At 41.2% G+C, this 25,627-nt stretch overlaps 1 protein-coding gene across 1 annotated transcript; it reads right to left on the minus strand.

Annotated features, from left to right (window-relative positions):
* Positions 1 to 910: 910 nt before the first annotated feature.
* Positions 911 to 25,493, minus strand: armh3 (armadillo like helical domain containing 3). The gene is made up of 26 exons (XM_056409768.1): positions 25,408 to 25,493; positions 23,659 to 23,768; positions 23,504 to 23,560; positions 23,034 to 23,180; positions 22,774 to 22,881; positions 22,373 to 22,465; positions 22,192 to 22,266; positions 22,001 to 22,087; positions 20,459 to 20,515; positions 20,320 to 20,363; positions 19,411 to 19,471; positions 19,210 to 19,256; positions 17,879 to 17,954; positions 17,260 to 17,353; positions 15,623 to 15,724; positions 13,158 to 13,216; positions 12,985 to 13,050; positions 12,010 to 12,079; positions 11,361 to 11,421; positions 11,031 to 11,119; positions 9,636 to 9,718; positions 7,959 to 8,085; positions 7,589 to 7,664; positions 6,489 to 6,567; positions 2,543 to 2,659; positions 911 to 1,973 (listed from the first exon to the last, which is right to left on the minus strand). The coding sequence occupies exons 2-26, from the start codon at positions 23,758 to 23,760 to the stop codon at positions 1,881 to 1,883; spliced, it is 2,070 nt and encodes a 689-aa protein (XP_056265743.1). The 5' UTR covers positions 23,761 to 23,768; positions 25,408 to 25,493; the 3' UTR covers positions 911 to 1,880.
* Between the last annotated feature and the right edge of the window lie 134 nt (positions 25,494 to 25,627).

The raw sequence follows: 25,627 nt of genomic DNA on the forward strand, positions 1-25,627 counted from the left end.
GTTTGACCGGGGCCAGGAGGTGTAACCAGAATGTGTATAAATAAAGCTGTGACTGTTTTTAGTTGAATCTTGTGCCACAGAGTTCCCAGAGAGCTGTGATATAATTTTCCTTCTTGCAAGAAATAAAACGGATGAAGAAAACTTTGATTCAGAGACTTTATTCCTCTTCCACCGATTGCCGGAGGAAATCTTCCACAACAATAGAAAAAAAAGTGTAGAAATTAAGCAGGTATTTTAAAAGATAATGAATTATCCTGCTCTACTTTTTTGTATAGGCTGACAGAAGAAGCTGATTTTTGGATGGAACGGCATTATTTGTCTCAATAAAGTTATCATAGTTGTCTCTAGTTGATGCAGAAACTGTCCAGAGAGGGAGCTGTCAATCAAGCAGTCAGTAAGGGACAACACTCCTGCAGGTGTTTCAGGAGTGGGTGGAGCTAGAAGGAGACGGGGATATGTCCTCCATTATCAGACAGAGGAAAGTGTAGAAATTGGGGGGGAAAAGAGGAGTTTGACATGAAGATCCCACAAAATCATTTGGGTGTAAGATGCTTCATTTTTTTTTTTTTTTTTTGTCTAGCTGATTTGTAACTGAACAGTTTATAAATCCTCAACTGAAAAAATTATCAAAGAACAAAAGCATTTTAATATATATTCATTGAATGAAAAGTCATATTTCATTTGGGGGTAAGAAATCAAATATTTAACTGATGGCCAATGCGAGTTGGTCGGCAGAGAGTGTGTGTGTGAATGTGTGTGAGTGTGAGTGAGTGTGTGTCGAGCTGATGAGGACGGTTGTTACAGAGCTTATAATCGAAGAAAGTAAACAGAAAATTAGTTTTCATCTTAAAATACAAATATGAAAGCACGTTTTTCTTGATGCCTCAATAGTCAAAAGAGGACGCACCAGTTGAGGAATAGGGAACCAACCTTTATTTTAAAAAAGAAACTTAAATATACCTACAAGAGTTAGAGATGAGAGACATAAGACCCGTCACAAGAATATTGCATAATTAAGATCTGCTTCCACTTAAAAAATAATAATTAGAATTGTTCTGAATGAGCGTTGATAGGTGAGGATGTCTTCGTCATGGCTTTGTTCAAAAGCTAAACAAGAAGGTTGTTGTTATCATTTCAGAGCATTAACAGCTCAAGATGTTCTACCCCTTCGCAAACATGTGAATACTTTTAAATGTTCTGAACGTGAAGAGAATTCATTTAACATTCGCACAACATTCGGCCGCAAAGAAACGATTAGTGCTCGGATCAAAAAGAGGATTTACCGTAAGATTCAAACTCAAAGAGGCTAAAGGTCACCGACACAGACGCAATGTTTACAGCTCAAAGCCTAAAAACATTCTGGAATAATAAGTGGAGATGAATCGTGAATAAAGGCAGCGGCAGCTGCTTCAAACATCATCATCATCACCATCATCATCATCATCATCGGAGGCTGAAAAGTTCGCCGAACGTCTGGATCCAAAAATACTTTCAATTCAATCCAAACGTTCACGAGTCGGTTAACAGTCCAGTCAATACTGCGGCTCGCACACCGGGACCCAGTGCACTGCGGGCCCTTCCTTAAATGACCACACACACAAACACATATTATCAACAACAACAACAACAACAAAGAGAGCGAGTCCAGACAGTGTGCAGGTCTTTCTTTGAAGCGCATCCAGTGTGTCCGTCTCCTCGGTGTCCGTCGCCGAGCACGAATCGAGACAATCGAGGACCGGCCATGTCGGTGTGTGTGTGTGTGTAATGTGTGTGTGTTCGTGTCCACACGCGCACACACACACACGTGTAATGTGTGTGTCTTTCTGACGAAGGGAGGAGGAGGAGGAGGAGGAGGAGGAGGCTGGACGAGCGTGTGCATCTCAGGAGATGGTGGAAAACTCTCTGAGCAGGACGTCCTGACTCAGCGTGTTCAGGGAGACGTTCTTCCTCACGTTCAGACTGATGGAGCGCACCTGCAGACAGAGCAGAGGGACGGTGACCCTCCAGGCAAAGAGACACCGGAGAGGTGAGACTGTGTCGAGAACTCGTTGGCAGGGACGGCAGGTAAACGCCGTGACGCTGTTGCATTATGGGAAGTATAGGATAGAGGTTCACCAATTGGCCAGCTCAGCTTTTGCTGCTTCCATATGGAGCGTTCTGCTGAGTCAGCTTTGCAAAAGAACTCGTGTACAGTCAGCAGTGATGAGTGTCAACCCCTTTAAAAGGTGAACGGGGACTTTAAATAAAAACTGGGTTCCAAAAAAAACCCAATTTGTTTCTTTAAATCAGAACGATGGCCTTGTGCTTGTTGTCGTGGTGAAGTTTCATATCTTATCCTATGAAGCTTTTGTGTTAAATTTTGATGATTAGCATTTTAAATTGAGCCAAAAACAACGTTTGAGTCCTACGCTCACAAGAACGGACCGGACACACGGACGTGAAGTACGGAGGGACAGAGAACGTTCTTTCTGACGCCACAGAAACTGGAAAACCGCTCTGAACCCTCAAAAAAACCCACAATGCATTGCTCTCCATCTCTTACCAGCTCCTTGAAGAAAGCGGCCTCTTTGGGCTGCTCCGAGTATCTCTCAAACTGGTCCAGTCCGTCCTGCAGTTTGAGCGTCAGCGTGTCATAGTTGGACTGAACCACCTCCAACACCTAACGGGGGGGGGGGGGGGGGGGAGAGAGAAACAGAGAATGAACATCTTTATTCATGAGGGATGCTAATCTGGTTTAATCCGGTCCCTCTAACCGCTCCCTGTCAGAGTCGACTCAGGGATGTGATTTGTCATTTTGGAGAGAAAAAAGAAAAGCGTCGCCTGCAAATAGATTAATTTATATATATATATATATATATTTTTTAAGCATTTGATTTGATTTCTTACTTGTTTGTTTTGTTCCGTTTCTCCACAAAATTGCACGTCATTAGCGGAAATACGGTGGCTGTTTAATTGTTTTCTTTATCTCCAGATGAGCAGCCTGTGTGTGTGTGTGTGTGTGTGTGTGGGTGTGTGTCTTCTGTACCAGTGAGATATCGTTCAACTAGGAAGGATCCACTTCATCAAGTACAAATACAAATCAAGCACACACACACACACACACACACAGTACTGGGAGTGTGTGTACTGGGATTATTAAGTGCACAGGACACACACACACGCCTGAAGAAGAGTCCAGATGGGATGAGGAGGTGAGCTGAAATCAGACGCAATTATGCAAAGATCTTCCGCACTCTCACCCCTGCTCCGCCCCTCCCTCACCATTCAGCCGTGAAATTGCCCCCCGAGCCGACCGGTTCCATTATTTTATTAATGACCTGCAACATCGCAGCATGAAACATTCACGACGAGCCGCATTCTGTAGCGTTTAGCGCACGCACGCACACACACACACACACACACACACACACACACACACACACACACACACACACACACACACACACACACACACACACACACACACACACACACACACACACACACACACACACACACACACACACACACACACCTCCGCTGAGCTACTTTGTGCATCACTATGGGCACTCGGTAGAGCGCATACCTTCGCGTATCACAAGATTGGGCATTGAATTATGAACATTTTGGCATTAGTTGCATGCCAATTGGATACAAATTGACCGTGCTATGGTCAAAAGAAGATTTTGACCTTTTCTTGACCTTGACCTTTGACCCGATCGATCCCAAAATCTAATCAAATGGTCCCCGGATAATAACCAATCATCCCACCAAATTTCATGCGATTCGGTTTAATACCTTTTGAGTTATGCGAGTAACACGCATACAAATAAATAAATAAATACACGGCGATCAAAACATAACCTTCCGCATTTTCAATGCGAAGGTAATAAACAACTTGAATTAAGTCCAGTTAAGAGACTTGTGAAGCTTTTGGAACAAAGTATTTGTTATTATTATCATCCTTATCTTCATCATCATCATCATCCCAGTTCTCACCATTGATTCTTTTAGTAGAAACCTCAGGACGCATTATCCCAAACATGAACATCGGTGTTACGCCCTGAACGAGTCTTGAAAATAACAGACGTGCCGTAAACTGAATATTGTAATGGAAGATTTTCTCTCGGTCAATCGGGAGAGGAGGAATGAAGTCTTTGAATTAAAGTTTCCTTTATCCGTTTGATTTCTCGCGAGAGGGAACGTGCTGACACAGCTTCTCGGGGAACTCTGTGACACGAGATTCAACGAAGTCACAGTCGCATCGCAGCCTTCGTCAAACAGCTTTGGGGGCTACGCCTCTTAGCCACGGTCAAACAAACAAACAAAATGTCGATTCTGTTTTATATGACAACTTCAAAGAAGAAGTCCCCTCTCCTTCGTCCGGAAAGGGCAGCTCCTTATCTTAATCAAGACCATTACAGTATACATTAACCTCTGCCCTCTCCTTTTTTATGTTGATAACCTGTTTTTTTTAAACTGTACCCAATACTGTATATTCTACCACCTTATGTACAGTGTGATTTTATATTTGTTCTTATATTATTATAGTGTGTTTGGACCTCTGTTGACTCGGAGAGCCCTGCAAAACAATTCCGATGTGTCTGGACTGTTGGTCTAGGCACACATGGCAAATAAAAACACCTTGAACCTTAAACCTTGAACCTGCAGTACAATGTGAAACCATTTAAAATCGGATGTCTGGCAGATAAATAGCCTCAACGTGTCCATCACAGCTGTTCATTGAGGTCCTTCTTGAGGGCTCAACGGTTTGTATAATCTTTGTGGAGCGTCAGCGTAAAGTGGTCGTGTCCGATGGTTCAGGATGATCGTTAAAGCGCCCCGTCAGTGTGGATATCATATTTGATGTCGTTAGCGGTTCTCCGGAGCATATCTCCACACAACTGTCAACATGGCGTCGGCTGAGCTGGTGGCTGAGAGTTAACGGTGCTAACAGAGCTGACCGTGTCATGACCGTGTTATGACCGTGTCATGACCGTGTTATGAGGCATTGCCGGCGTGTGAGAGCAATGCCCACAGAAAATCACCACCAGACCCAATGCTGCAAGTCTCCTCCGCTTCACAAAGCTTCATAGTGAGTCTCAGCTCACCGTTTAGCAGTCTGACCCCCAATTTAACAGTTTTTATTTTACTTTCGGCGTCACAAAGATGTTTTCAGTTAAAAAAAACATAAAGAAAAGAAAAGCCCGACGCGCTCTGTACTCTAGCTGCTCAACACCAAACATCAGAAGCAACACACAGGACTCAGAATAAAGGATCATGCTTCTCCATTAAAGGTGAATGTGTTCATACAGCAACTAGTTGCTAGCAAGTTAAACCGTAATATCTTAAAATGTAATTATCATGTTAAAAATGATTAGTGTTTGCACTCCAGGCCAGTAGGAGGTCACAACATGGCTCTATACTAGTTCAATGCGATGGTCAAACCACATTTTAAATACAGGCAGAGAACATTTTGTATGAGTGTAAACTTTCCCGACAATGAACTACTAATGCTAAATGAAGCAGAAGACCAAATGATCAGAAATAAGAGAGTTACTTCATCTAATGAGACAGTGTTAATATCACGAGTGGAACATCATACAAAGCACCGGCCGCTCATAGACCGCAAAGCCAACGCCTGCCTTCCCTCTTTGTTGTGAATAAATCCGTTCGATAAAGGCGGAGAGGTAATTGAGGAGTATAATGACCAAATCCATCATTGTGTTATCAGCTTGTAAAAAAAAAAGATTCTCCTTCAGCTGTTTTCCTATCTTCCCCAATTTGACATAAATGATAAAGTCTGAAGTGGAACGCAACAACGTTGGTATCGGTGAAGTTTCGCCTCCTTACAGATTCACGTTTTAATTAACGATGAGAGAATAAGCGTTTCAGAGGCAGTCCGGTTTCTTAATTATTCTATTCTCACTCTGTTTTTAAGCATTTGCAAAATAAAAAAGTGGGCTTCAGAATCTGCAACATTTACTGGACTTGAATTCTTCTCATTGTAGATGTTGTCGTTGTGGCGGTAATGTTTCTATTAAACGTCCAGATGAAGGTGAAAAATATGCATGCTCAAGAGAAAGCTGTGAAGGTTGCTGGGATTTCGTCGTTTTGAGAAGTGACAGAAGCTAAAGTGTATGTGTGGGTGTGTGTGTGTGTGTGTGTGTGTCGTGTACAGTGTAAAACACTTCATATTTGTTATTAACAGAGTCTTCCCGCCTATCTGAGCTGCGTGCAATGAATCAGCCACAATGTGTTTCAGATAGTTTGAGCCATGTCGGAGTCACACGGCTGAAACTGCTTCTCGTGAATAAGCATTCTTTCAAAATAAAATCACAGAAAACCCTTTCTCAAATAAAGTACTGAGCCTTTTCCATTGTGGACTAACAAGATTTACTTTTGAGATGACAAGAGTGAAGTTACGGTCAAATGGCCCTAAGATGTTGCCGTTTGTTTCTATTCACGTGCAACCTTTAGTCAGTGTGTACAAACGAGAAGATGTGTACCTGTTCTTCGGACAGCTGGGAGATGTGGTTCACAGCGGCGTACGACTCAATCTTGGGATTAAAATGATTGACGATGGCCCTTAAGAGACAAAAAACACAAACAGCTCTGAGATGCAGTGTGGAAATGATCATTTATGTGCAAGTATGTGTATTATCAACACTTCACCTGTTATAATATTTAATAAATGACTGATGTGAAGATATTTGACCAGCCAGGTCCGAGGTAAAGGCTGTTTAACACCTAAACAAACGTATATTCATTCCCATTGCACTCCATCTCATTGCCTCCGTCATATTGTGTGAGCACACCAGGAAATTTCAAATGTAAATCCAGAGTCGATCTCTTCCAGCACTAGCATTCATTTCCATGAAATATATATAATAAACTGCCTTATGGCTCAAATGTAGTTGATGCAATAAGCAGAGCTGTGGGATGAAATGGATCATCTTGTACTGGCTTAGGAGGACGTCATATATCAAATAAAGTACAGTGACAAAAATGCTGAGAATTCTCCATCAGTTGTCATTTAGGGGTGGGAAGCCCACGTATGGAGGGATTAAAGTGATGGAAGTAAAGTGGAATTGATCTCATCATTTGAGTTAATTTGGAGACAATCTCATGGGCTTCGTTATTCCTCTCCGATTCATTCATCTATTACTCTTTCAATCTCCCTTTGTTGCCTCCAGCCCGCGTGACAGCAGAGAGCTCCACCAGGAGCCCAGTTGAGTGGGTGAATCCTCGGGGAGCATCCCGCTCACATACGACACCTCTCAGGGGCCTCCGAGCCAGGGTGACCTCAGAGGATCAACTCCTCGGAGAAGATGAAGGAGGAAAGAGAGGGTAGAATGGTGGAGGAGAGACCGAGGCGAGTGTGTGTGTGGACTGGAGCAGGTTTGGGGTGGAAGAGATAAAGACTTTAAAAGTAGTGAATAGAGGGGCCTGAGGGAGGAAGTGTATGGTAGGAGAAAGAAAAGGCTTTGGATGGAAGACTTATATTACAGATCCAAAGGCTTAATTTGCGACTCTTTTCTCCTAGGATACTTAGGATACAGTATTTGCGTGTGTGTGTGTGTGTGTGTGTGTGTGTGTGCTTTTTTACCGAACATTGACGAGGGCATGTGTGACTTTGCTGGCGGCCTCCTTCCACTGGCCCATGTTGGTTGATACTCTCAGAACTGGAAGGCAGAGAATGACAGATAGAAACAGTTAGATGCACCTATAAAATATATATATATAATATATTCCACATTATAACACATCCGTTTACGTCCGACTGGTGGAGGGCAATCAAGAGAAAGGCTAGCACATTTTAATATGTAACATTTGCACGTTTTTATTTGATTTTTAACTGCAGAGTTATAAAAACACCGTAATAAATTTGTGAATAAAACTAGTAACTAGTTTTTTATGGTGGCTAGTATTATTTTAGATTACAGTAAGTCAGGTTGAACACTGCAGTACTAACGCACCCATACAGTAGAGGTTGTCGAACACCTGGTGCATTCGTACGATTTCATAGTACAGCTCGTCGTAGCTGTTGGAGGTGGGCAGGAACGTGTCGCCGTATGTGATGAACATGTTGAACAGGTTCACGACCTGGATGGGGAGACAGACGCGGGTTGATTCATACGTTCACTCTAAAAAATATATATATATATATATATATGTTTTCTAAGGGGAAATCAAATGTATACTGCATCTATTTGTGCGTACATAGCCTGTCTGGCCTCATCTGTCATCTCAGACAAACGAATACAAACAGTTCAGACTCAGTCAAGCAGCTGGACTACAAACAGCTGGGCTACAAGCAGCTGGACTACAAGCAGCTGGGCTACAAACAACTGGACTACAAACAGCTGGGCAACAAACAGCTGGGCTACAAACAACTGGGCTACAAGCAGCTGGGCTACAAACAACTGGACTACAAACAGCTGGGCTACAAACAACTGGACTACAAGCAGCTGGGCTACAAACAACTGGGCTACAAGCAGCTGGGCTACAAACAACTGGACTACAAACAACTGGGCTACAAGCAGTTGGACTACAAGCAGCTGGACTACAAACAACTGGACTACAAACAACTGGGCTACAAGCAGCTGGACTACAAACAACTGGGCTACAAGCAGCTGGGCTACAAACAGCTGGGCTACAAGCAGCTGGACTACAAACAACTGGACTACAAACAACTGGGCTACAAACAACTGGACTACAAGCAGCTGGACTACAAACAACGGGACTATAAGCAGCTGGACTACAAGCAGCTGGACTACAAACAACTGGGCTACAAGCAGCTGGACTACAAACAACTGGACTACAAGCAGCTGGACTACAAGCAGCTGGACTACAAACAACTGGACTACAAGCAGCTGGACTACAAGCAACTGGACTACAAACAACTGGGCTACAAACAACTGGGCTACAAGCAGCTGGACTACAAACAACGGGACTATAAGCAGCTGGACTACAAGCAGCTGGACTACAAGCAGCTGGACTACAAACAACTGGACTACAAACAACTGGGCTACAAGCAGCTGGACTACAAACAACTGGGCTACAAGCAGCTGGACTACAAACAACGGGACTATAAGCAGCTGGACTACAAACAACTGGACTACAAGCAGCTGGACTACAAACAACTGGGCTACAAACAACGGGACTACAAGCAGCTGGACTACAAACAACTGGACTATAAGCAGCTGGACTACAAACAACTGGACTACAAGCAGCTGGACTACAAACAACTGGACTACAAACAACGGGACTATAAGCAGCTGGACTACAAACAACTGGACTACAAACAACTGGGCTACAAACAACGGGACTACAAGCAGCTGGACTACAAACAACGGGACTATAAGCAGCTGGACTACAAAAAACTGGACTACAAGCAGCTGGACTACAAACAACTGGGCTACAAACAACTGGGCTACAAACAACTGGACTACAAGCAGCTGGACTACAAACAACTGGGCTACAAACAACGGGACTATAAGCAGCTGGACTACAAAAAACTGGACTACAAGCAGCTGGACTATAAACAGCTGGGCTACAAGCAACTGGACTACAAACAGCTGGACTACAAACAACTGGGCTACAAACAGCTGGACTACAGTGTGTGTGTGTGTGTGTGTATCTCTGTATCTCACCAGTAAGGCCAGGTGGAAGATGTTGTGCTTGGCCAGCAGCGTCGTCTCATTTGACAGGAGGAACTTCAGCAGGTTGATGAGAGCTGTGCGCACGCAGACACACACACACACACACACACACACACACACACACACACACACACACACACACACACACACACACACACACACACACACACACACATTAAATCATCGTGATAGTCGTCTACCAGCATTCTGCTTTCCTCAGTGAGCTTCTTTATTAAAGTAGATAACGGAAACACAGGAGGGGGGAAACCTTCCAACACCAAGAAAAATGAACTTTTAACAAGCTCCAAAACACAACAACACGCTGAAAGAAGATAAACACATCTGTGGCTTTAAATCAGAACATTTCTTCACTTCTTGTTTCTTATGGTCTGCTATTATCACCGGCAGGAGAAGAAGGTCAGCGTTACTCAGGGAACTAGGCTGATTATTGGTCCGATTAAAAGAATCAGTATTCTAATAAGTGCGCTGGGGTCATTACAAGCTCAAATATCCTGTTGTGTTGATCGGGATGAAAACGAGACCTCCAGGATGTGTCGTGCTTTCTTTATAGAGACTCATTATCGTATCTCAATGATGCAAAACATTTTAAAAACAAGAGGCTCAGTAGCTTCAGAAGGAAATTGGCTTTGTTTTGCAAAAGCACTTCACTATCTACCCACCTCTTAAGGTGACACCCAGCAAATTAAACACACTTTATGTCACACATGAATCAGCAGATAAAAAACACACCCTCCCCTACTTTAATGCTCTGGTTTCACCTGAGAGGTGCAGTTACAACTCCATATGAAGCATGTGTGAGAATCAACATCAAACATTATCAAAGAATCAGAATCAGAAACATGTATTAGCTGCGTGTGTTAGACAAACGAAGAATTTGACTTGGCGTCTGGTGTGTACACATTAGACAAACAAAACAACAACAATCAAAAAAATCAACAGTCAACATATAAGATAAAATTCATTTTTTTTTAATCTGTTCATGAGGGTCAGTGGGGGACCGGGCTCTGTTCACGAGGGTCAGTGGGGGACCTGGGCTCTGTTCATAAGGGTCAGTGGGGGACCTGGGCTCTGTTCATGAGGGTCAGTGGGGGACCCGGGCTCTGTTCATGAGGGTCAGTGGGGGACCCGGGCTCTGTTCATGAGGGTCAGTGGGGGACCCGGGCTCTGTTCATGAGCCTGACATAAAACCAATGAAACCATAAACGTTGCTCAAGAAAGTAGTTATAAATAAATCAAACGCTGCTATGACACAAGACTCTAGAGCCATGCCATCAACTCTGTGAGTTAAATAGAGTTTAATCAAGTTAATACAATGTGAGTGTTGTCGTGTGAGTGTAGTCATCCTCTAGAGTGCAGTATCTTTACCTGACCAGAGCTCTCTCCAGGTGTAGTGTAACCGGATTCTGCACTTCTTCTGGTAGCACAGGAGTTTGTGGATGATCTGCACACAGCGCCTGCTCACAGGAAACACACACACACACACACACACACACACACACACACACACACACACACACACACACACACACACACACACACACACACACACACACACACACACACACACACACACACACACACACACACACACACACACACACACACACACACACACACACACACACAGCGGTGGTGACGCAGCAGCTCGGTGGACGGGACCAGAGACATGTCTGTGTGATGGTTACGTGTCCTCACAAGTATAAATCCATGGGGAAATCCTTCATCATATGCGTGACTATAAACTCCACCATCAGATCTAGACAGAAGGGGACAAGACAAGAGCGTGGGCACAAGAGTAGAGAGATGTCCTGATGAGAAAGAGGGCAACGAAGAACACCCATCGGATAAAATCAATATTCGCGTACGCTATATTTAGAATATATCACCACTTTATCTCACCGCTAGACATCTCTCTCTCCGACGGGGAACTGATGCCGTTATGTTCCTTGTCGGAAAGGGTTTTCAGGTGAACTGGGAAAATATCCTAAATATAGCGTACACTTAAACCGATATCGATTTTTACCTCATAAAACCCTATTTCAAAGTCCCAAACGAACCCTTGAACCTCTCATGGCTCAATACGAAGGCATCAAGCTTTTAACTTCGTGGAAGTTACATTGTGTCATCATTTTACTCTTCTTTCAAATTGAAATATGAACCAAGTATGAAGTCCAACACACAGCTGTGGTTGTAGACGAGTGGATGTTCAACATCTGGTTTGGAGATCAAACGAAATCACACTCGGAAGGAAGATCAGACGTTACAGCTGACGAGCCTCCAAAAGTATCAGGGCCAGTCAACATGTCGGTCCTTAGGAAACAGGAGTGTTCAATGCCCCTCATACCTAGAACGGCACACACCAGCGGGCGTGACGGGATGTTCTTGTCCACTGCTTTTTTTCTGTGCCTCATGGGCTGCAAATAAGGAAAATTGTAACATATAGTAAGTAGGAAGAATAACAGGTTTACGTTCACGTCAGTAATCAGATTACTCAAGTAAAACGATTTCTTAAATGCAATGGAGACGAGAAACCTGGTTACCCTATTCGGGCCAGGAGTTTAGAGAAGCCCGATTCACCCCAAGTAGTTTTCACTCGGAGAACGGCGATTTGCCGATTTCTAAGCCACGTATGGACATAACCAGGTTTTTAATGTGCTTTTTACAAGTAAATCTGTGCATGGCAGACCGGGAACGTAACGGGTGAGAAATAGTGAATGAAAAGAGAGATCATTACAGGTAGCGCTGCATTCTGATATTTAAAATAACTGTTAATAACCCCATGGAAGGTTTATTGTTTGCGGTTGATTGCCTGCTTTGTATTTCCCTTATTTGTTTTGATGTATGCCTAGATGATATTGTTTGAAGAATTAATAACAGACTTTATGCTACTTTCTCTCTACTAGAAAAATCAGACTTTTATTTTGAAAAGGTAAAATAAATCGCAGTTTTGTTTTACGTTTAAATGTGACAGTACAGCTACAGATCTTGTTACGGACGGATGCGCATTTATACATTTTAAAAAGTGTAATAGTTGGTGGTAATAGTTTTACAAGTTTAATGAATTTATTTGACCCAAAGGAAGAATATAAAAGGAGTAATTTCACCAGCAGTAAGTTTCATGCCACTTCATATACGGGGATCCGTTACAATAACTCCATCTAAAGTCTGAGTATCCTCCCGAAGTCCCAATAAGTTATATTTCACCTCTAAATATTTACCTCCTGTTTTATCAGCTACAATTAAAAACTTTTGAATGTTTTCTATCATTTCTGTGCTCACAGTCACACACACACACACACACACACACACAGAAACTCACCATTCTGTGGAGATTGACTCTGAAGTTCATGTTGTCGTCATGAAGAAAGGCATCAGCGTACTGGTCCTATAACACACACACACACACGCACACACACACACACACAGGTGAAGTCAGGGCGAAGACAATCTGTGGAGCAGAATGTTGCAGCGGTGGGGCGGCTCTCCTCCTACCTCGGCTATGCAGGTGAGGATAATTAGGCACAGTCTGGCACTGTTGAGTCGATGCACATCTGCAAACACACAAATATGAAACTCTTAACAGGTTAAACAAAAACAGAGGGCCGGACAGTTTATTTTATTTGTAATCTGGTGCCTTGAGAGCAGTGGTGTATAAAGTACCCAAAAGTCATACTTGAGTAAAAGTAAAGATATACTCTGAAAAAAAAACTAAGTAGTAAACGTAAAAGTCACCTCTGAGAATACTACTTGAGTAAAGTATTAAAGTATCTGATTTTTTTTTACTTAAGTAAAAGTAATTTGATTTTAAATTATTAAATGTACTAGTAAAAGTAAAAAAAAAAAAAAGTAAATGCTTAAAAAAAAAACAAAGGTCAGATTTTTTGAGAATTATGAAGTTTATTTGTTGGCTGTGGTGGAACATGTGAAAGGGAGGTATGAGCAGGGATGACTTGAGCATATATAATATATATGAAAAAAAAAAAAATAAAAAAAAACAAAAACAACACAAAAAAAGAAAAAAAGTAACAACCAGAATCATCACTTTTGTCTTTAAAATCTTCAAAATCATCTTTAATTTTCAAATTTCAAAATTTTCAGATTGAGTGGGCTGGGGCTGGCTTCTGGGTTGACAGTCCGATGGTGTTGAAGAGCCGCTCACATGGTGCAGGGGTGCAGGTAGAGTCACAGGTCTATCTGCAGGTAGGCAGGTAGATCTTCACAGGCCCTGGGTGGTGCAGTGGTAGGTAGAGTGTGTAGCCCTGGCACAGGCCCTGTGGTAGTCACAGGGTGTAGTGTGTAGAGAGCCAGACACACACAGACAGCAGCAGCATGTTGGGAAAGTGATCATCAAGTCAACGATCCACGCATCCATCTGTTTGCTGCTGTTGTGTGCTTGAGCTGATGATGAAGAAGTCCTCTTCATTCATCAGATGAACTCCCTGGGCATCACCCTGCAGCAGGGAGTGGTTCTTCCATTCTTGATGTGATTCCCATGGTAAATATTGTGGATTATAATATTATATACAATATAGAATTAATAATTTATAAAACTCATCCAACCAACCATTTGTTTTTTTTTAGTTTTTTGTTAGTTTGTTTTATTTTTATATTTAGTTATACATTTTGTCCGATGTGATTAACATTTATGATCATGTATGATGAATAACATCTCAACACAACAACAGTGTTAAACACATATACAAATCCCATTATCAATAATATCTATAATGATAATATTAATAAATAAATATTAATATATATATTTATATAATAGCTAAGACGATCAAATCAATAAAATTACTAAAAAAACAAAAAAAATCAACAGTCAAAAAACTCGCTTCAACACATCACATATCATTAATTGCATCATTATGTCTTTTCTCAATTGTCTCATTTAATTGGTGCTAGCTAGCGTTAGCTAGCACAACACATGCGTCCAACACAACATCTACACCCGTCTTCCCCTCCTGTCTCCCCTGAGGACAATATCATACTGAGGACAACACTATCTCTGTTGCTTTTAACAGGATTATGATGACTAAATTAATCTAATTTAATTCAATAATTGATAATGTGTTGGCCTGTTTCCTGAGTGTTTCGAGGTGTTGTAGCTCCGTAGCTTTCAGAGCTTTCCGTAGGAAGCAACTTTCACGAAAGGGAAACAAGAGAATTAAAGAAAAGAGTGAAAGAAAACCCGTGGTTTAATATGGCAGTTGATCGTTGTTCTGGGGAAGCCCAGTTGAGCTGTGGCACCGCTGCCGCTGCCATCCCCAGCCGCACTGGCATCCTGGGTCAGCGCCGCTGGCCTGAGATCCTGGAAAACACTCTCTGGGCCACCCAGCGGCGGTGTGTGTTCCTGCTCAGGTGCTGCGTGTGTGTTTCAGGTTTTTCCTTGTTGTGTTCACGATATTTTTTCTTTTTCCTTGTTTATCCTCATTAAGTTTTTTTCAGGAAATGCAAAGTAAAAAGTAATTTCATTAAAAAATGTAATAGTAAAGTAAAAAAAAAGTACAAGTAAAAGTAAAAAAAAAAATACAGTAGTAAAAAAACTAGATATAAAAGCACAAAACTTGAGAGCGACTAAAACTAAATAATGGTGGTGAGAGGACAGCATCAGTCGTACAGCTCTCGTCGTACGGACATGTAGCAGGATCAATATAAAAAAGGGCATTGAAGACAACAGAATAGCAACATGTACAATATAAAAACAACAACAAAGGCAATGAATTGGGTATGTTAGTGCATAAAGAAAGTGGTGAAAGTGAAAGTAGTGCAGATGGATGTGTCTGATTAAGTCTTCATATAAGTGACGGCCAGTGGAAATAACTGTTTTCATAAAGCGTTAATGTGTCACAGCAGTTTAGGTCAACTATGTGACGTCAGGACAGAAGTGTAAAAGAAAAAAGAGGAAGAGTTAAAGGAAGGTAGAGACAAGGAGGAGGACAAGGCCGGTGTACCTTTAGTATCCTGCATTACAATGGAGGCGTACTTTAGGAAGGTGATGAGGAGGTTGCTCGTCTGCAGGTTGGGATCCAAAGTCAGTTCTGGGTTGTTCATCACTACACGGCAGATAGGAGCGAATAAAGCATGTTCACTGCCGATACTAACCCATAGTCTGAAAATATAAATATGAGCTCAAACATTAAAAAAGAGCATAATATCATGAGGATAAAAACTAACTTTAAAAGTCCCAAAATTGTGCAGTCAGTTATTATAGTAAGTCATGACATCCCAATTAAAAAGCGCTGCCGTGCTTGTTGAGTGCTCATTCAGGCAAATAACAGCATCACAAAGAGATGTCTTTGTCTCATTATTGTAGTAAAGCATTTTTATCCATTTAAAAAAATCTCTGCTCTTTGAAACACAGATTTGTTTCATGGATAAATAATGAGCGGGTCCTCATCTCCCCTCTTCCACGCAAACCCTCATATCACAGCGGGGGGGGGAAGAAAGAGTTCCCGATGCATTAAGCAACCTATCATCACATGGGGCTACAGTGTGGAAGGACAATGTGTATTCTTGACATGCTGAAGCTCTCCTGACGTGGCATAAGGCACGCAGTATGTGAAACATTCATCTTTATTTAAAGCTGGAGGTAAATATTTCATACAGAAGATGGCTCTTGGGTATTGAAGCCATGGAGGGAGCTCTAGATAGAAGCGTGCACCTTTTAGCCGTTACAGCACGTGTGCATGCTGAATGACCTGCTTTCACATGTGCTAGCAAGAACATTCACCTGCTGTGAAACCTGGAGTGACAGCCATGCACTCAAATCTCAAGAGATAGTACCCAGCGTGCGTGGTTGTGTAATAATCTGATTATTAAAATGTAATAAAGCAACATTAGGAGTACCATCTGTGCAGATAACCTTCAAAATCTATTGAATATTCGAGAAGGCTGCCGGTGTGTGTGTGTGTGTGTGTGTGTGTCTGTCCAAGGCAGATGTGGGTGAGAGTGTTTAAAAATGTATGTAAAAATAATGTTAGGATTAAATTGATGTAAAAATGTCCCGAGAGACATGTGATGTTAAAAAAGTTTACAAATCCTTTGATTCATGTTCTGCCCAATCTGTGTGTTTTGAGGAGATTCATATTTTAGTTTAGTCCAAATCTGTTTCATGTGGTATAAATCACATTCTACACCAGCCCTGTGTACGGCTCCCTCCACTCCACTGAAAGTGCTGCTGTCCTTCCAGGTGGAAAACACGAAAGCTGAATATTGAAGACAGTATTTAAAGATGCAGTTCATGTAATGACCACAAGGCTGTGCCTCTGTGGAAAGGACATCTGATAAGATTTCACAAATAATTACATTTTTAATCCGTGCTTCCTCATTGGCCAAAAAAATGGAAGTGTGATTGGGATCATAACATTCAACGATACACTTTACCATAAAAACTCAGACTTAAATAATATTTTCACAGCATTGTCCTAACCCGTCCTTCTATTCTTGCGGTGAACGGTTGAACGGGCAATCTTTAAATTCATGTGTCAGAGCACTACGTACAGACGGGGAGGCCAACGGGCCTCACAGACACGTCATCCATGTTCTCTGCAGTCGACGTCTCCCCAAAGAGAAGAGGTGTTGGACTTACTGTCTAAGGAGGGCGGCGTGGTGCCCAGTGGTGTCGTAGGTGCGGTTGTAGTCGGGCTGATAGGTGTGGTTGGGATGTCCATCTCAGGGTGGCTCTGTTCAAAAGACCAACAACACATGAGTGGAATGTCTCCGGCAGTGAAAAGCTGAGAAAAATGGAACAATAGAGGCTGGGCGGGAGATTAGAAACAAGAACTGAGAGAAGGGAACAGGGCGACTGGAAGCGATGAGATTACTTCTGCTAGTTCAAAACATTTCAACAACATGGGATATTAATCACTGCTGCTAATTTATGAGATTTGGATGCAATTGCAGGATTGTAAAAAGCAAGGCGAGTAGCTTAATGACCTCAGAACATAAGCACAACACTGAATATGAATGTCCCCACAGGTCAAAATAAAGTCCACTGAATGATGATTTTCACATCTTGTGCACATTTAAAAGAAATATGTACGAATATTAGCACAACATTACCGTATTACGACTCTCCTGCTGGAATATAGGATTTTAACATTCGCATTAATAAGATATATGCCAAAGATTACAATATTTCTGAGTGGTCAAACAATTTTAAAAAAAATTCAAAGGGTCCTTATTGTAAATGCTCATTGTAATCTTACCTGTGCTAATACAGTGATGAAGTTGCGGTTTAGGTGCACCGCCTCGTAGAGCGCTAGAAGAATCGCCTCATTGGTCCTTGAGGAGGAAGGAGAGTGTGAGGTCAACCGAGTCCATGGAGAAGTAGAATCTACACATTTGAACATACCTGGGCAGGAGAGCTGTCTAACGGTTATTAACAATCACTTCTTGCATCAGCAGCTCACCCCGTTCATTTGCTGTATCATTAGGCGCTGCACAACTCCTAATACATCATTTACAAAATTTCTATATATCATTTTTTTATGTGATAAATGAGGTGACGTTGAAAGATGCAGAACAGTAAATGTTGTTTACAGGTAAATGTAATGAGCTGCATTCTTAAAAATGGCCACTCAAGGGGCAACTCTTAGAGAAGCATCGTGAGTCTACGCCGTGCCGCAGGCTAAACAGTCAAACTTATGAACGTTTCATATTTTCTCTTTGTGACACATGTTGCCCAAAAAAAATGACACAGTCGTGACTTCAGCCTATCAAATGTGAGGCTGTGAGGGAGACGTTGCAGTTTTTTTTTAGGTATTCTTCAAAAATAAAATTCACATTCAAGTGAAGAGTGAAGAAAGTGATTTTGTCCAATGAGGGCGGCATTATGAGGGATATTTAAACGCTAAAACACAAACACAGTATGCAGATGTCTACAATGTTACGTTTTCCTGATTAATCAAGGTTTTGACGGATGAACATAAAACGCTTAATTCTCAATATAACGTACGGTATATTGGTGATCTCAACTTGATTATAATTTGGTTACGGTTTATACTCAGGGTTCATACACATTTTGACCAATGGATTTCCAGGACTTTTCCATGACTTTAAACCAAATTTCCATGACGAAACATTTTGTGAAATCTCTGTGTATACATGATAGTGGATTATCCCGGAGCTACTGTTGCTATGGCCAACGCACTTTTCAGTCACTCGCATCATTTAAGCGTCTTTCTTTTAAAAACATATTAATTTGTTCAAACTCGGCGTAAATGAACATGTGAATATAACAAATTTCCATGACTTTTCCAAAACTTTTGTGATTTCATTTTTTTTTCAAGGACTTTTCCAGGCCTGGAGATAACCATATTAAAATTCCATGACTTTTCCATGACCGTATGAACCCTGAATACTATTTAAAGCAAATGTGTTCACTTAAAATGTGATTTCCAACTGGATTCCTTTAGAATGATAAAACAGAGGACACGCCCAAAGACACGGCAGCGCTAATTGACGACGTAGCAAACAATGCATTCAAGTTTAACCGGTTGAAGAATGGGAGCGACTTAATTTTTTTAACTGAACTTACTGTACGGAGAGTTTCTCGTCGGCGTCGGCTATAAACATGCTGCCCACCTGTGGACATGAGCGGGATCAAGCTATCAGCAAACACCGTTTAAAAAAAGCTGCAGATGAAACTCCTTGAATATCGTATACTGTACATCCTAATGTCAGAAATCAAGTCAAAATGTGTCTGCTGTTACAATGTGAAGAAAGAATAAGGTCCTACCATACTGGTGAGGGTAGAGAAGAACCCCCCCTGGTTCTCCTCCTCTTTGTCTTTGTACTGCCTTTATGCGGGAAAGGAAGACAGAAAGTTAAGTAATAATAAAAGTGGCGAGAATGACAAATAGATTAAAGACAGGTGTGGCTACATAGCAGCAGAGGCAGAGATATCGGTTTACACTCACACACACACACATGCACCCAACGTCTCCTTCCCCACAAGCCGCTAAGGGGCATTCACTTTATACAGGGTTCTTACACATTTTGACCAATGGATTTTCATGACTTTTCCATGACTTTAAACCAAATTTCCATGACCAAACTAAAATCTCAGTATAAACATGAAAACTGTAGAAAATGTTGCATATTGAGAGCTATCGCTGGCTTATATTTTGAGCGTCTTTCTTTAAAAAATATATTAATTATTTAAAACTCGGCGTAAATAAACATGTGATTTTAACAAATTTCCATGACTTTTCAAAAACTTTTATGATTTAAGTTTTTTCCATGACTTTTCCAGGCCTGGAAATGACCATTTTAAAATTCCATGACTTTTCCAGGTTTTCCATGACCGTACGAACCCTGTTTATACCCAGAAACAATTAAATGAATGCAGCCGTCATTCATCACTTTGATGTGTCCGTCTCTGCACGCCGGCTGACGGGACCTCCTTCACTAACAGCATTTTAATTTCCAAACCTTGCGTCATCCCAAGAAAAACATTACCCACTTCCAAAGAAAGCTGTCAGATATAAATAACTAAAAAGTATAAAAAAGGAGCTTGTTTTTTTTCCTCGGAATAGAAATAGAACATTTGTGGGAGAGACATCAAAACAAAGCGATGACGCCGGCGGCCTCAGCACGCTGAGGACCGCATCATTAAAAACACGGTTTCGACACTTTGAGATCTCACCTGTTGTACTCTGTCAGCGCGTGGTGGACAACCATACCCATTCCCTGGGGAGGAAAACATCCAGCGTGTCAGTCCCACCTTTGATAATCTGTGACGGCCAACGCCTCAAAATGAATACAGTAAGTGACAACATACTTACATCTAGTGTTGGCTCGTCGTCCACGATGGAGAGCTTCACAATGTACGGATTCACCGACTGACAAACACACAACATCAGTATTTTAGAGGCCTTTCAACACTTTACACAAATATGGAGACATGTGATGTTAAAAAGGTTTACAAATCCTTCAATTCATTTTCTGCCCAATCGTTAATACTTTATTAACTATTAACGGGCAATTCTCTTACATATTCCATGCAGGGTTCGGTAATGCAACTAAAAAGGAGCTCAGTTGTTGTTGATAACAGACAGGGAAGTGAAGCCTGTGTGATTCTGGACTACAATGCCATCTCCATGAGCAGGATTTTTAAAATCATACAGCCATTATTAAAAATTAGCATCAACTGGATTGGCAAGCAGTGACTATAGGGCAAAGTATTCAATTAAATGATATGTCTGATTAATGTGCATGAACGATGTCATGCGTTATCAGCACCGCATAGCTGAGGGAGCCAAAAACGATTATGTCAGCTGTTTGGAGGCATTTCACGCTTTGCGCTAGTTAGCGACTACATTTTGATTTAATGTTTATCTTTTGTTCTCATTTCAAGCAGTTGGATTTTTTTAAATAATCAAATTACTGTCAAATACATGTTGACCAATATGTTTGCTCCATTTAAAAAATAATAATCATTTAAATTCTTGTTATTCTCAAGATTATTTTCTTTTTAATAGGCTGCCGTTTGATTTTTGTACATTACCAATAAATAACAATTCGGTTAATTTATATCTATGAACCTATTTGTTACATTGTGTTTTAAAAAGTTGAATGATCATTTCCTCAAAGTGAGGCATTCAACCTATTCATTCAACACTGGTACTGGTTTCGGTACTCGGTATCGGCCGATATCCAAAGTCCGGGTTTCAGATACGATATTGGGACTGAAAAAGTCAGATCGGTCCATCCCTTACTCAAATTCTGTCGCAGCCCATTTCAGCCCCATCCTACACATTGTGGAGGACTCGAGGAGTAAATGTTCTTAGAGCAGCTGCCCACTTTGCTGACACATGAGGGTGCATCCAAAACCCTCGCTGCTCATCCGCTCGCCCCCTCCCCCGCTGACACTCTTATCCTTCCAGGAAATAACTGAAGAGGGGAGTTAATTGGAATCCTTTTCAGAAAGAATGATTGCTCCTCTGTCTCTGTGACTCCGGATCTCTCGCAGGTCAAGGTGTTTATGCGTTTCTGGTGCCAAAAAGATACGTCGCAAATATCCTTATTCGTGGTTTAATCCGTTTCCTCCTCTGACTACACTGGATGTTCTCATCATAATGAAAACAGGCCATTTTTATTACTTTTAGACATTTTTTGGTTATTATTGTCATTTTCTATATTAATATATTTCTAATGCTGTTTATTACACTTCATATAATTTAATTTAGAATTACTCCAATGCTACATGCACAATTGTATCCCCTATGAAAATGAGTCTTGAATGCACAAGTGAAACGCATGTGACATATTACGCCTCAATAATAAGTATTTGAGAAGTAAAGTTCCTTATGTTCATATGTACACACCTCATATTTCCTGTAGTTGACCAGCAGAGCCAGGAGGACCACAGCATCATACCCGTGCTGCCCTCTGCTGGACACATCTGAAAGAATCTGAGGAGGGGAGAGACGGAGAACAGAGATGACCAAATTTGGAAGAAGACTCTTTTTTTTTTAATAAATAGAAAATTCCCAAAATACAGTAGACACGGTTTTACCTGTAGAATGGCTTCAAAGATGCTGTTGATCATCACATATTCCAGTATGGTGTTCTGACTAATGTTGTCCGTTACCTGTGAATACATTTGTTCACATATTTTTGATGTTTAGTGTCTTTTTTTTAAAAGCACAACAAGCTATATATAATTAATCCTGCTGTTTTGGTAATTTCCGTCTCACCGTCACCAGACACAGCAGCAGCTTGAGACAAAGGCTCTTCAGACTCTCCGAGCTATCTCCGCAAAGAAGGCTGTCCAGTCTCTCCATCAAGTCCTGCAGGAGATAGTGAATGAACGGCAATCATTACTTTCACTCTTTTATTTCACCTCTCAATAATAATAATAATAATCCATTTAATTTACATAGCGCTTTTTAAAGATACTCAAAAACACTTAACATGTTACATTACATACACCGTAGACACAGCTACAGGGAGCAATTCAGGGCTAAGCGTCTTGCTAAGTGTCTTGTCAAGGACACATCGACTAGGGCGGGGATTGAACCGCCGGCCCCTGATTGAAAGGCGGACCTGCTGACCGCTGACCCACAGTCGCCCCTACGTTTTGCCCACACACACACACCTTCATCCTTTGCTCAGCCTTGTCAAAGCCCATGAGCATGTTGATGATGTCGAAGCCAGATGCAGACTTGTTCTTCTGGTGAACCCCCCGGAAAAGTGCACAGAGTGTCTGGGGAGAGACGCAAGGTGAGCAGGAGTATTAATATTGTGATATGTTTCATATTACCACATCAATGCATCTTGTTGGCGCTCTAAGCCACTGATGCGATTGTCACGTGTGCAATGTAACCTGTCGATGAAACATCTGGGCGCTTCAGTTACCTGCAGGGCGTTGACCACTTTGATCTGGTGCTCTTCTCCCAGAGCCTGAACACAGTGGTGGAACAGAGAGTTGATGTTGTCCTGGATCCGCTGAACCTCCTCCCCATCTACACTCTCCAACTTGGACTCTAGGTACTCTTGGTTCACCTAAAACATGTTGGAAGGACAGACATACAAAAAGATAGTTTCATCTCGTGCACATGTATAAGAGTGGAGGGTGATTAGGAAACTATTCGGGAGCGACCTCCTATTATTGTATTAACAGATGTTTGCACATATGACATCTGATCATTTCCATTTTTCTTCTGATCATCCTTTCTTCCAATGTATTAAAAGTTGCAGACACATGTTGGCAGATGTTATTTTGAAGACTGCATGATTGGTATTATCCATGTCTCAATTAGATGTACTGATATCATTTCTGACTCTTTGCATTTCTACTCAACAAGTATTTTTCGCTTTCACTTTACCTTCATAAGAAACAGCTCATCCCAGAAGCGGGAGTTGTTTTTTGCTGGGTCTTCTTTCTGAGAAAGAAAAAGAAACAGAAAGGACTTTTTAAAATGTGCGCAGTATTGTATTTGTTCACTTTCCATCACCGGCGTTCTGCTATTGTGATACTCACTGCAAAAATCTCATCATACATCAGCACCACCTTCTCTTTTAAGGGTTTCTTAGAGGATGACGTCCTCCTCAGAAGCCCCGCCTTCTTCTCCACCTGAGACATGACTAAGTCTGAAGAAAAAGAGGCAGTGATCCCAATGAAGAAGTAAGTCAATGATGTACAAAATAAATGGTGTAAATCACCAATATTTTGGTGTCCTATGTATGTTACACTCAATACATCTAGTGAAAAGAACAAAAACAACAATGAAATTGCATCCTCTTCCTCAGTGCTCTGATTTACCCAGCCTGAAGCCCATTATTTCCTAAAACAATTATATAGTTTCATATTGAAACACTGCTAAATAATTGACTAAAACAGCTCGTTACCGTAGAAACAAATGCTACTCAAACGGGAGTAAATTATATGTTTAACCTGCACTACGTTAAACCATGGATTTGGTGCACACGAGAGCTGTTTACAAAAGTAAAGTAACAGTTAAACTACAGAGCCCATGTTCATTATTCCGAATAAATATATCAGCGACTAACAATGTGGCACATTGGGATTTTAACAGATGATTACGGCAATACGGCAATACTTCGATCGTGGGATCAATGTATTGATGTATGCTTACTTATTACCACTAATCCAGTCTGCTGCATACTATTGGACGTAATAGACACACCAGGCATGGCAGAACTACCCAATGTTAGTGACTGTGTTCAGAGAAACCCCGTAATTGGAAACCGGTATAGTGACGTCACCTATACATCATTCCGTCAGAGACGTTCCAGTTACCAAGTTACCGGGACGTGAGATAACGAACTTAAACGTTTAGGTTTAGTCAGCAAAGTGACATGTGACAAGAAAAGTGTAAATAATTCAAATAGCGAACACATTTGAGGTTACGGTGTTTTAACCCTCCTGTTACTCACATATTTTACCTTTTTTGACCACAGCAATTAAAACCTCCAGAAAATGATTAGAATTAATATTGTTTAGCAAGTTTAAGTGTCAGGTACTTTATGTTTGTTTGTTGATACCTAAATAGCCCTTTAAATAAATTATAAAGTTGATATTTCTTATCTGTTTTACACAGTGAAAAACAGCGTGGGGTCAAATTGACCCCGAAGAACACTGATGTTGTGTACAGGACATTTAAAACATATCATCATGTGAATTTGATGTTTGCCTAGTTGTCCCCAATAAATTAGGAAAAGTCATGAAATATGAAGCAAAACAAATTGTGTCATTTTTTTAGAGACGTTAAACATTGAATGGGGTCAAATTGACCCCAAAGGTAACAGGAGGGTTAAATGAACTAGGTTAATACATGTAATCAGATGTTATTTAATTGATATAACGCTATAAATCTATATATATTATCATGATACAACGTTAGCTCGGTTTGCTGACCTGAGTTGGGATGGGTTGCTAGCTCGTCGGCTAATTCTAGCTCACTGACCCATCGTTTGCTAACTGGGTCTTTAACGACTAACAGCGACGTGGTTGTGTTAACGAGCAGGCTGTGTTGTCCAGTTGGACACGGAATGAACAACTCGTAAATATCAGGGAGGTGATTTATGTAAATCGACTAATGTGTTGAGACTTCACAGCTAAAGCTAACGCTAGCTCCAGCTAGCTACATTAATACCAGACAGATCGTTAAACTGATTCAGTTACTTCATGTCAGGGCGCGACTATTCACGACATTGCAGTGTTACATTATTTCGATACAGCTTAGTTAGTGGTGCGGTTTGTTCTTACCTCAGTTAAAGTATTACAATTACAAATCTAGTTCATGAATCCTTAACACTAGCCCCTGCTAGCATACTGCTATCATTAGCCTCCTGCTGGTCCGCAGGGTCCTAGTGCCACTTAGAAAATCATAAAGATAGATGTACTATTTAATACAGTAAGAAAACATACAATAAGCTTAATAAGTGATCAACAATAATAGTATGTATTCGGGTTATATAATGGTATT

This window comes from Pseudoliparis swirei, chromosome 24, assembly GCF_029220125.1.
Source record: "Pseudoliparis swirei isolate HS2019 ecotype Mariana Trench chromosome 24, NWPU_hadal_v1, whole genome shotgun sequence".
NCBI classification, from domain to species: domain Eukaryota; kingdom Metazoa; phylum Chordata; class Actinopteri; order Perciformes; family Liparidae; genus Pseudoliparis; species Pseudoliparis swirei.

Coding starts and splice junctions, on each gene's coding strand:
- armh3 (XM_056409768.1), bottom strand. CDS start 23,760: ATGTCTCAGGTGGAGAAGAAGGCGGGGCTTCTGAGGAGGACGTCATCC. Junction 12,080..12,984: donor GAGTCAATCTCCACAGAATG/GTGAGTTTCTGT, acceptor CCTTATTTGCAG/CCCATGAGGCACAGAAAAAA. Junction 2,660..6,488: donor CCCAGCTGTCCGAAGAACAG/GTACACATCTTC, acceptor CCCCCCCGTTAG/GTGTTGGAGGTGGTTCAGTC.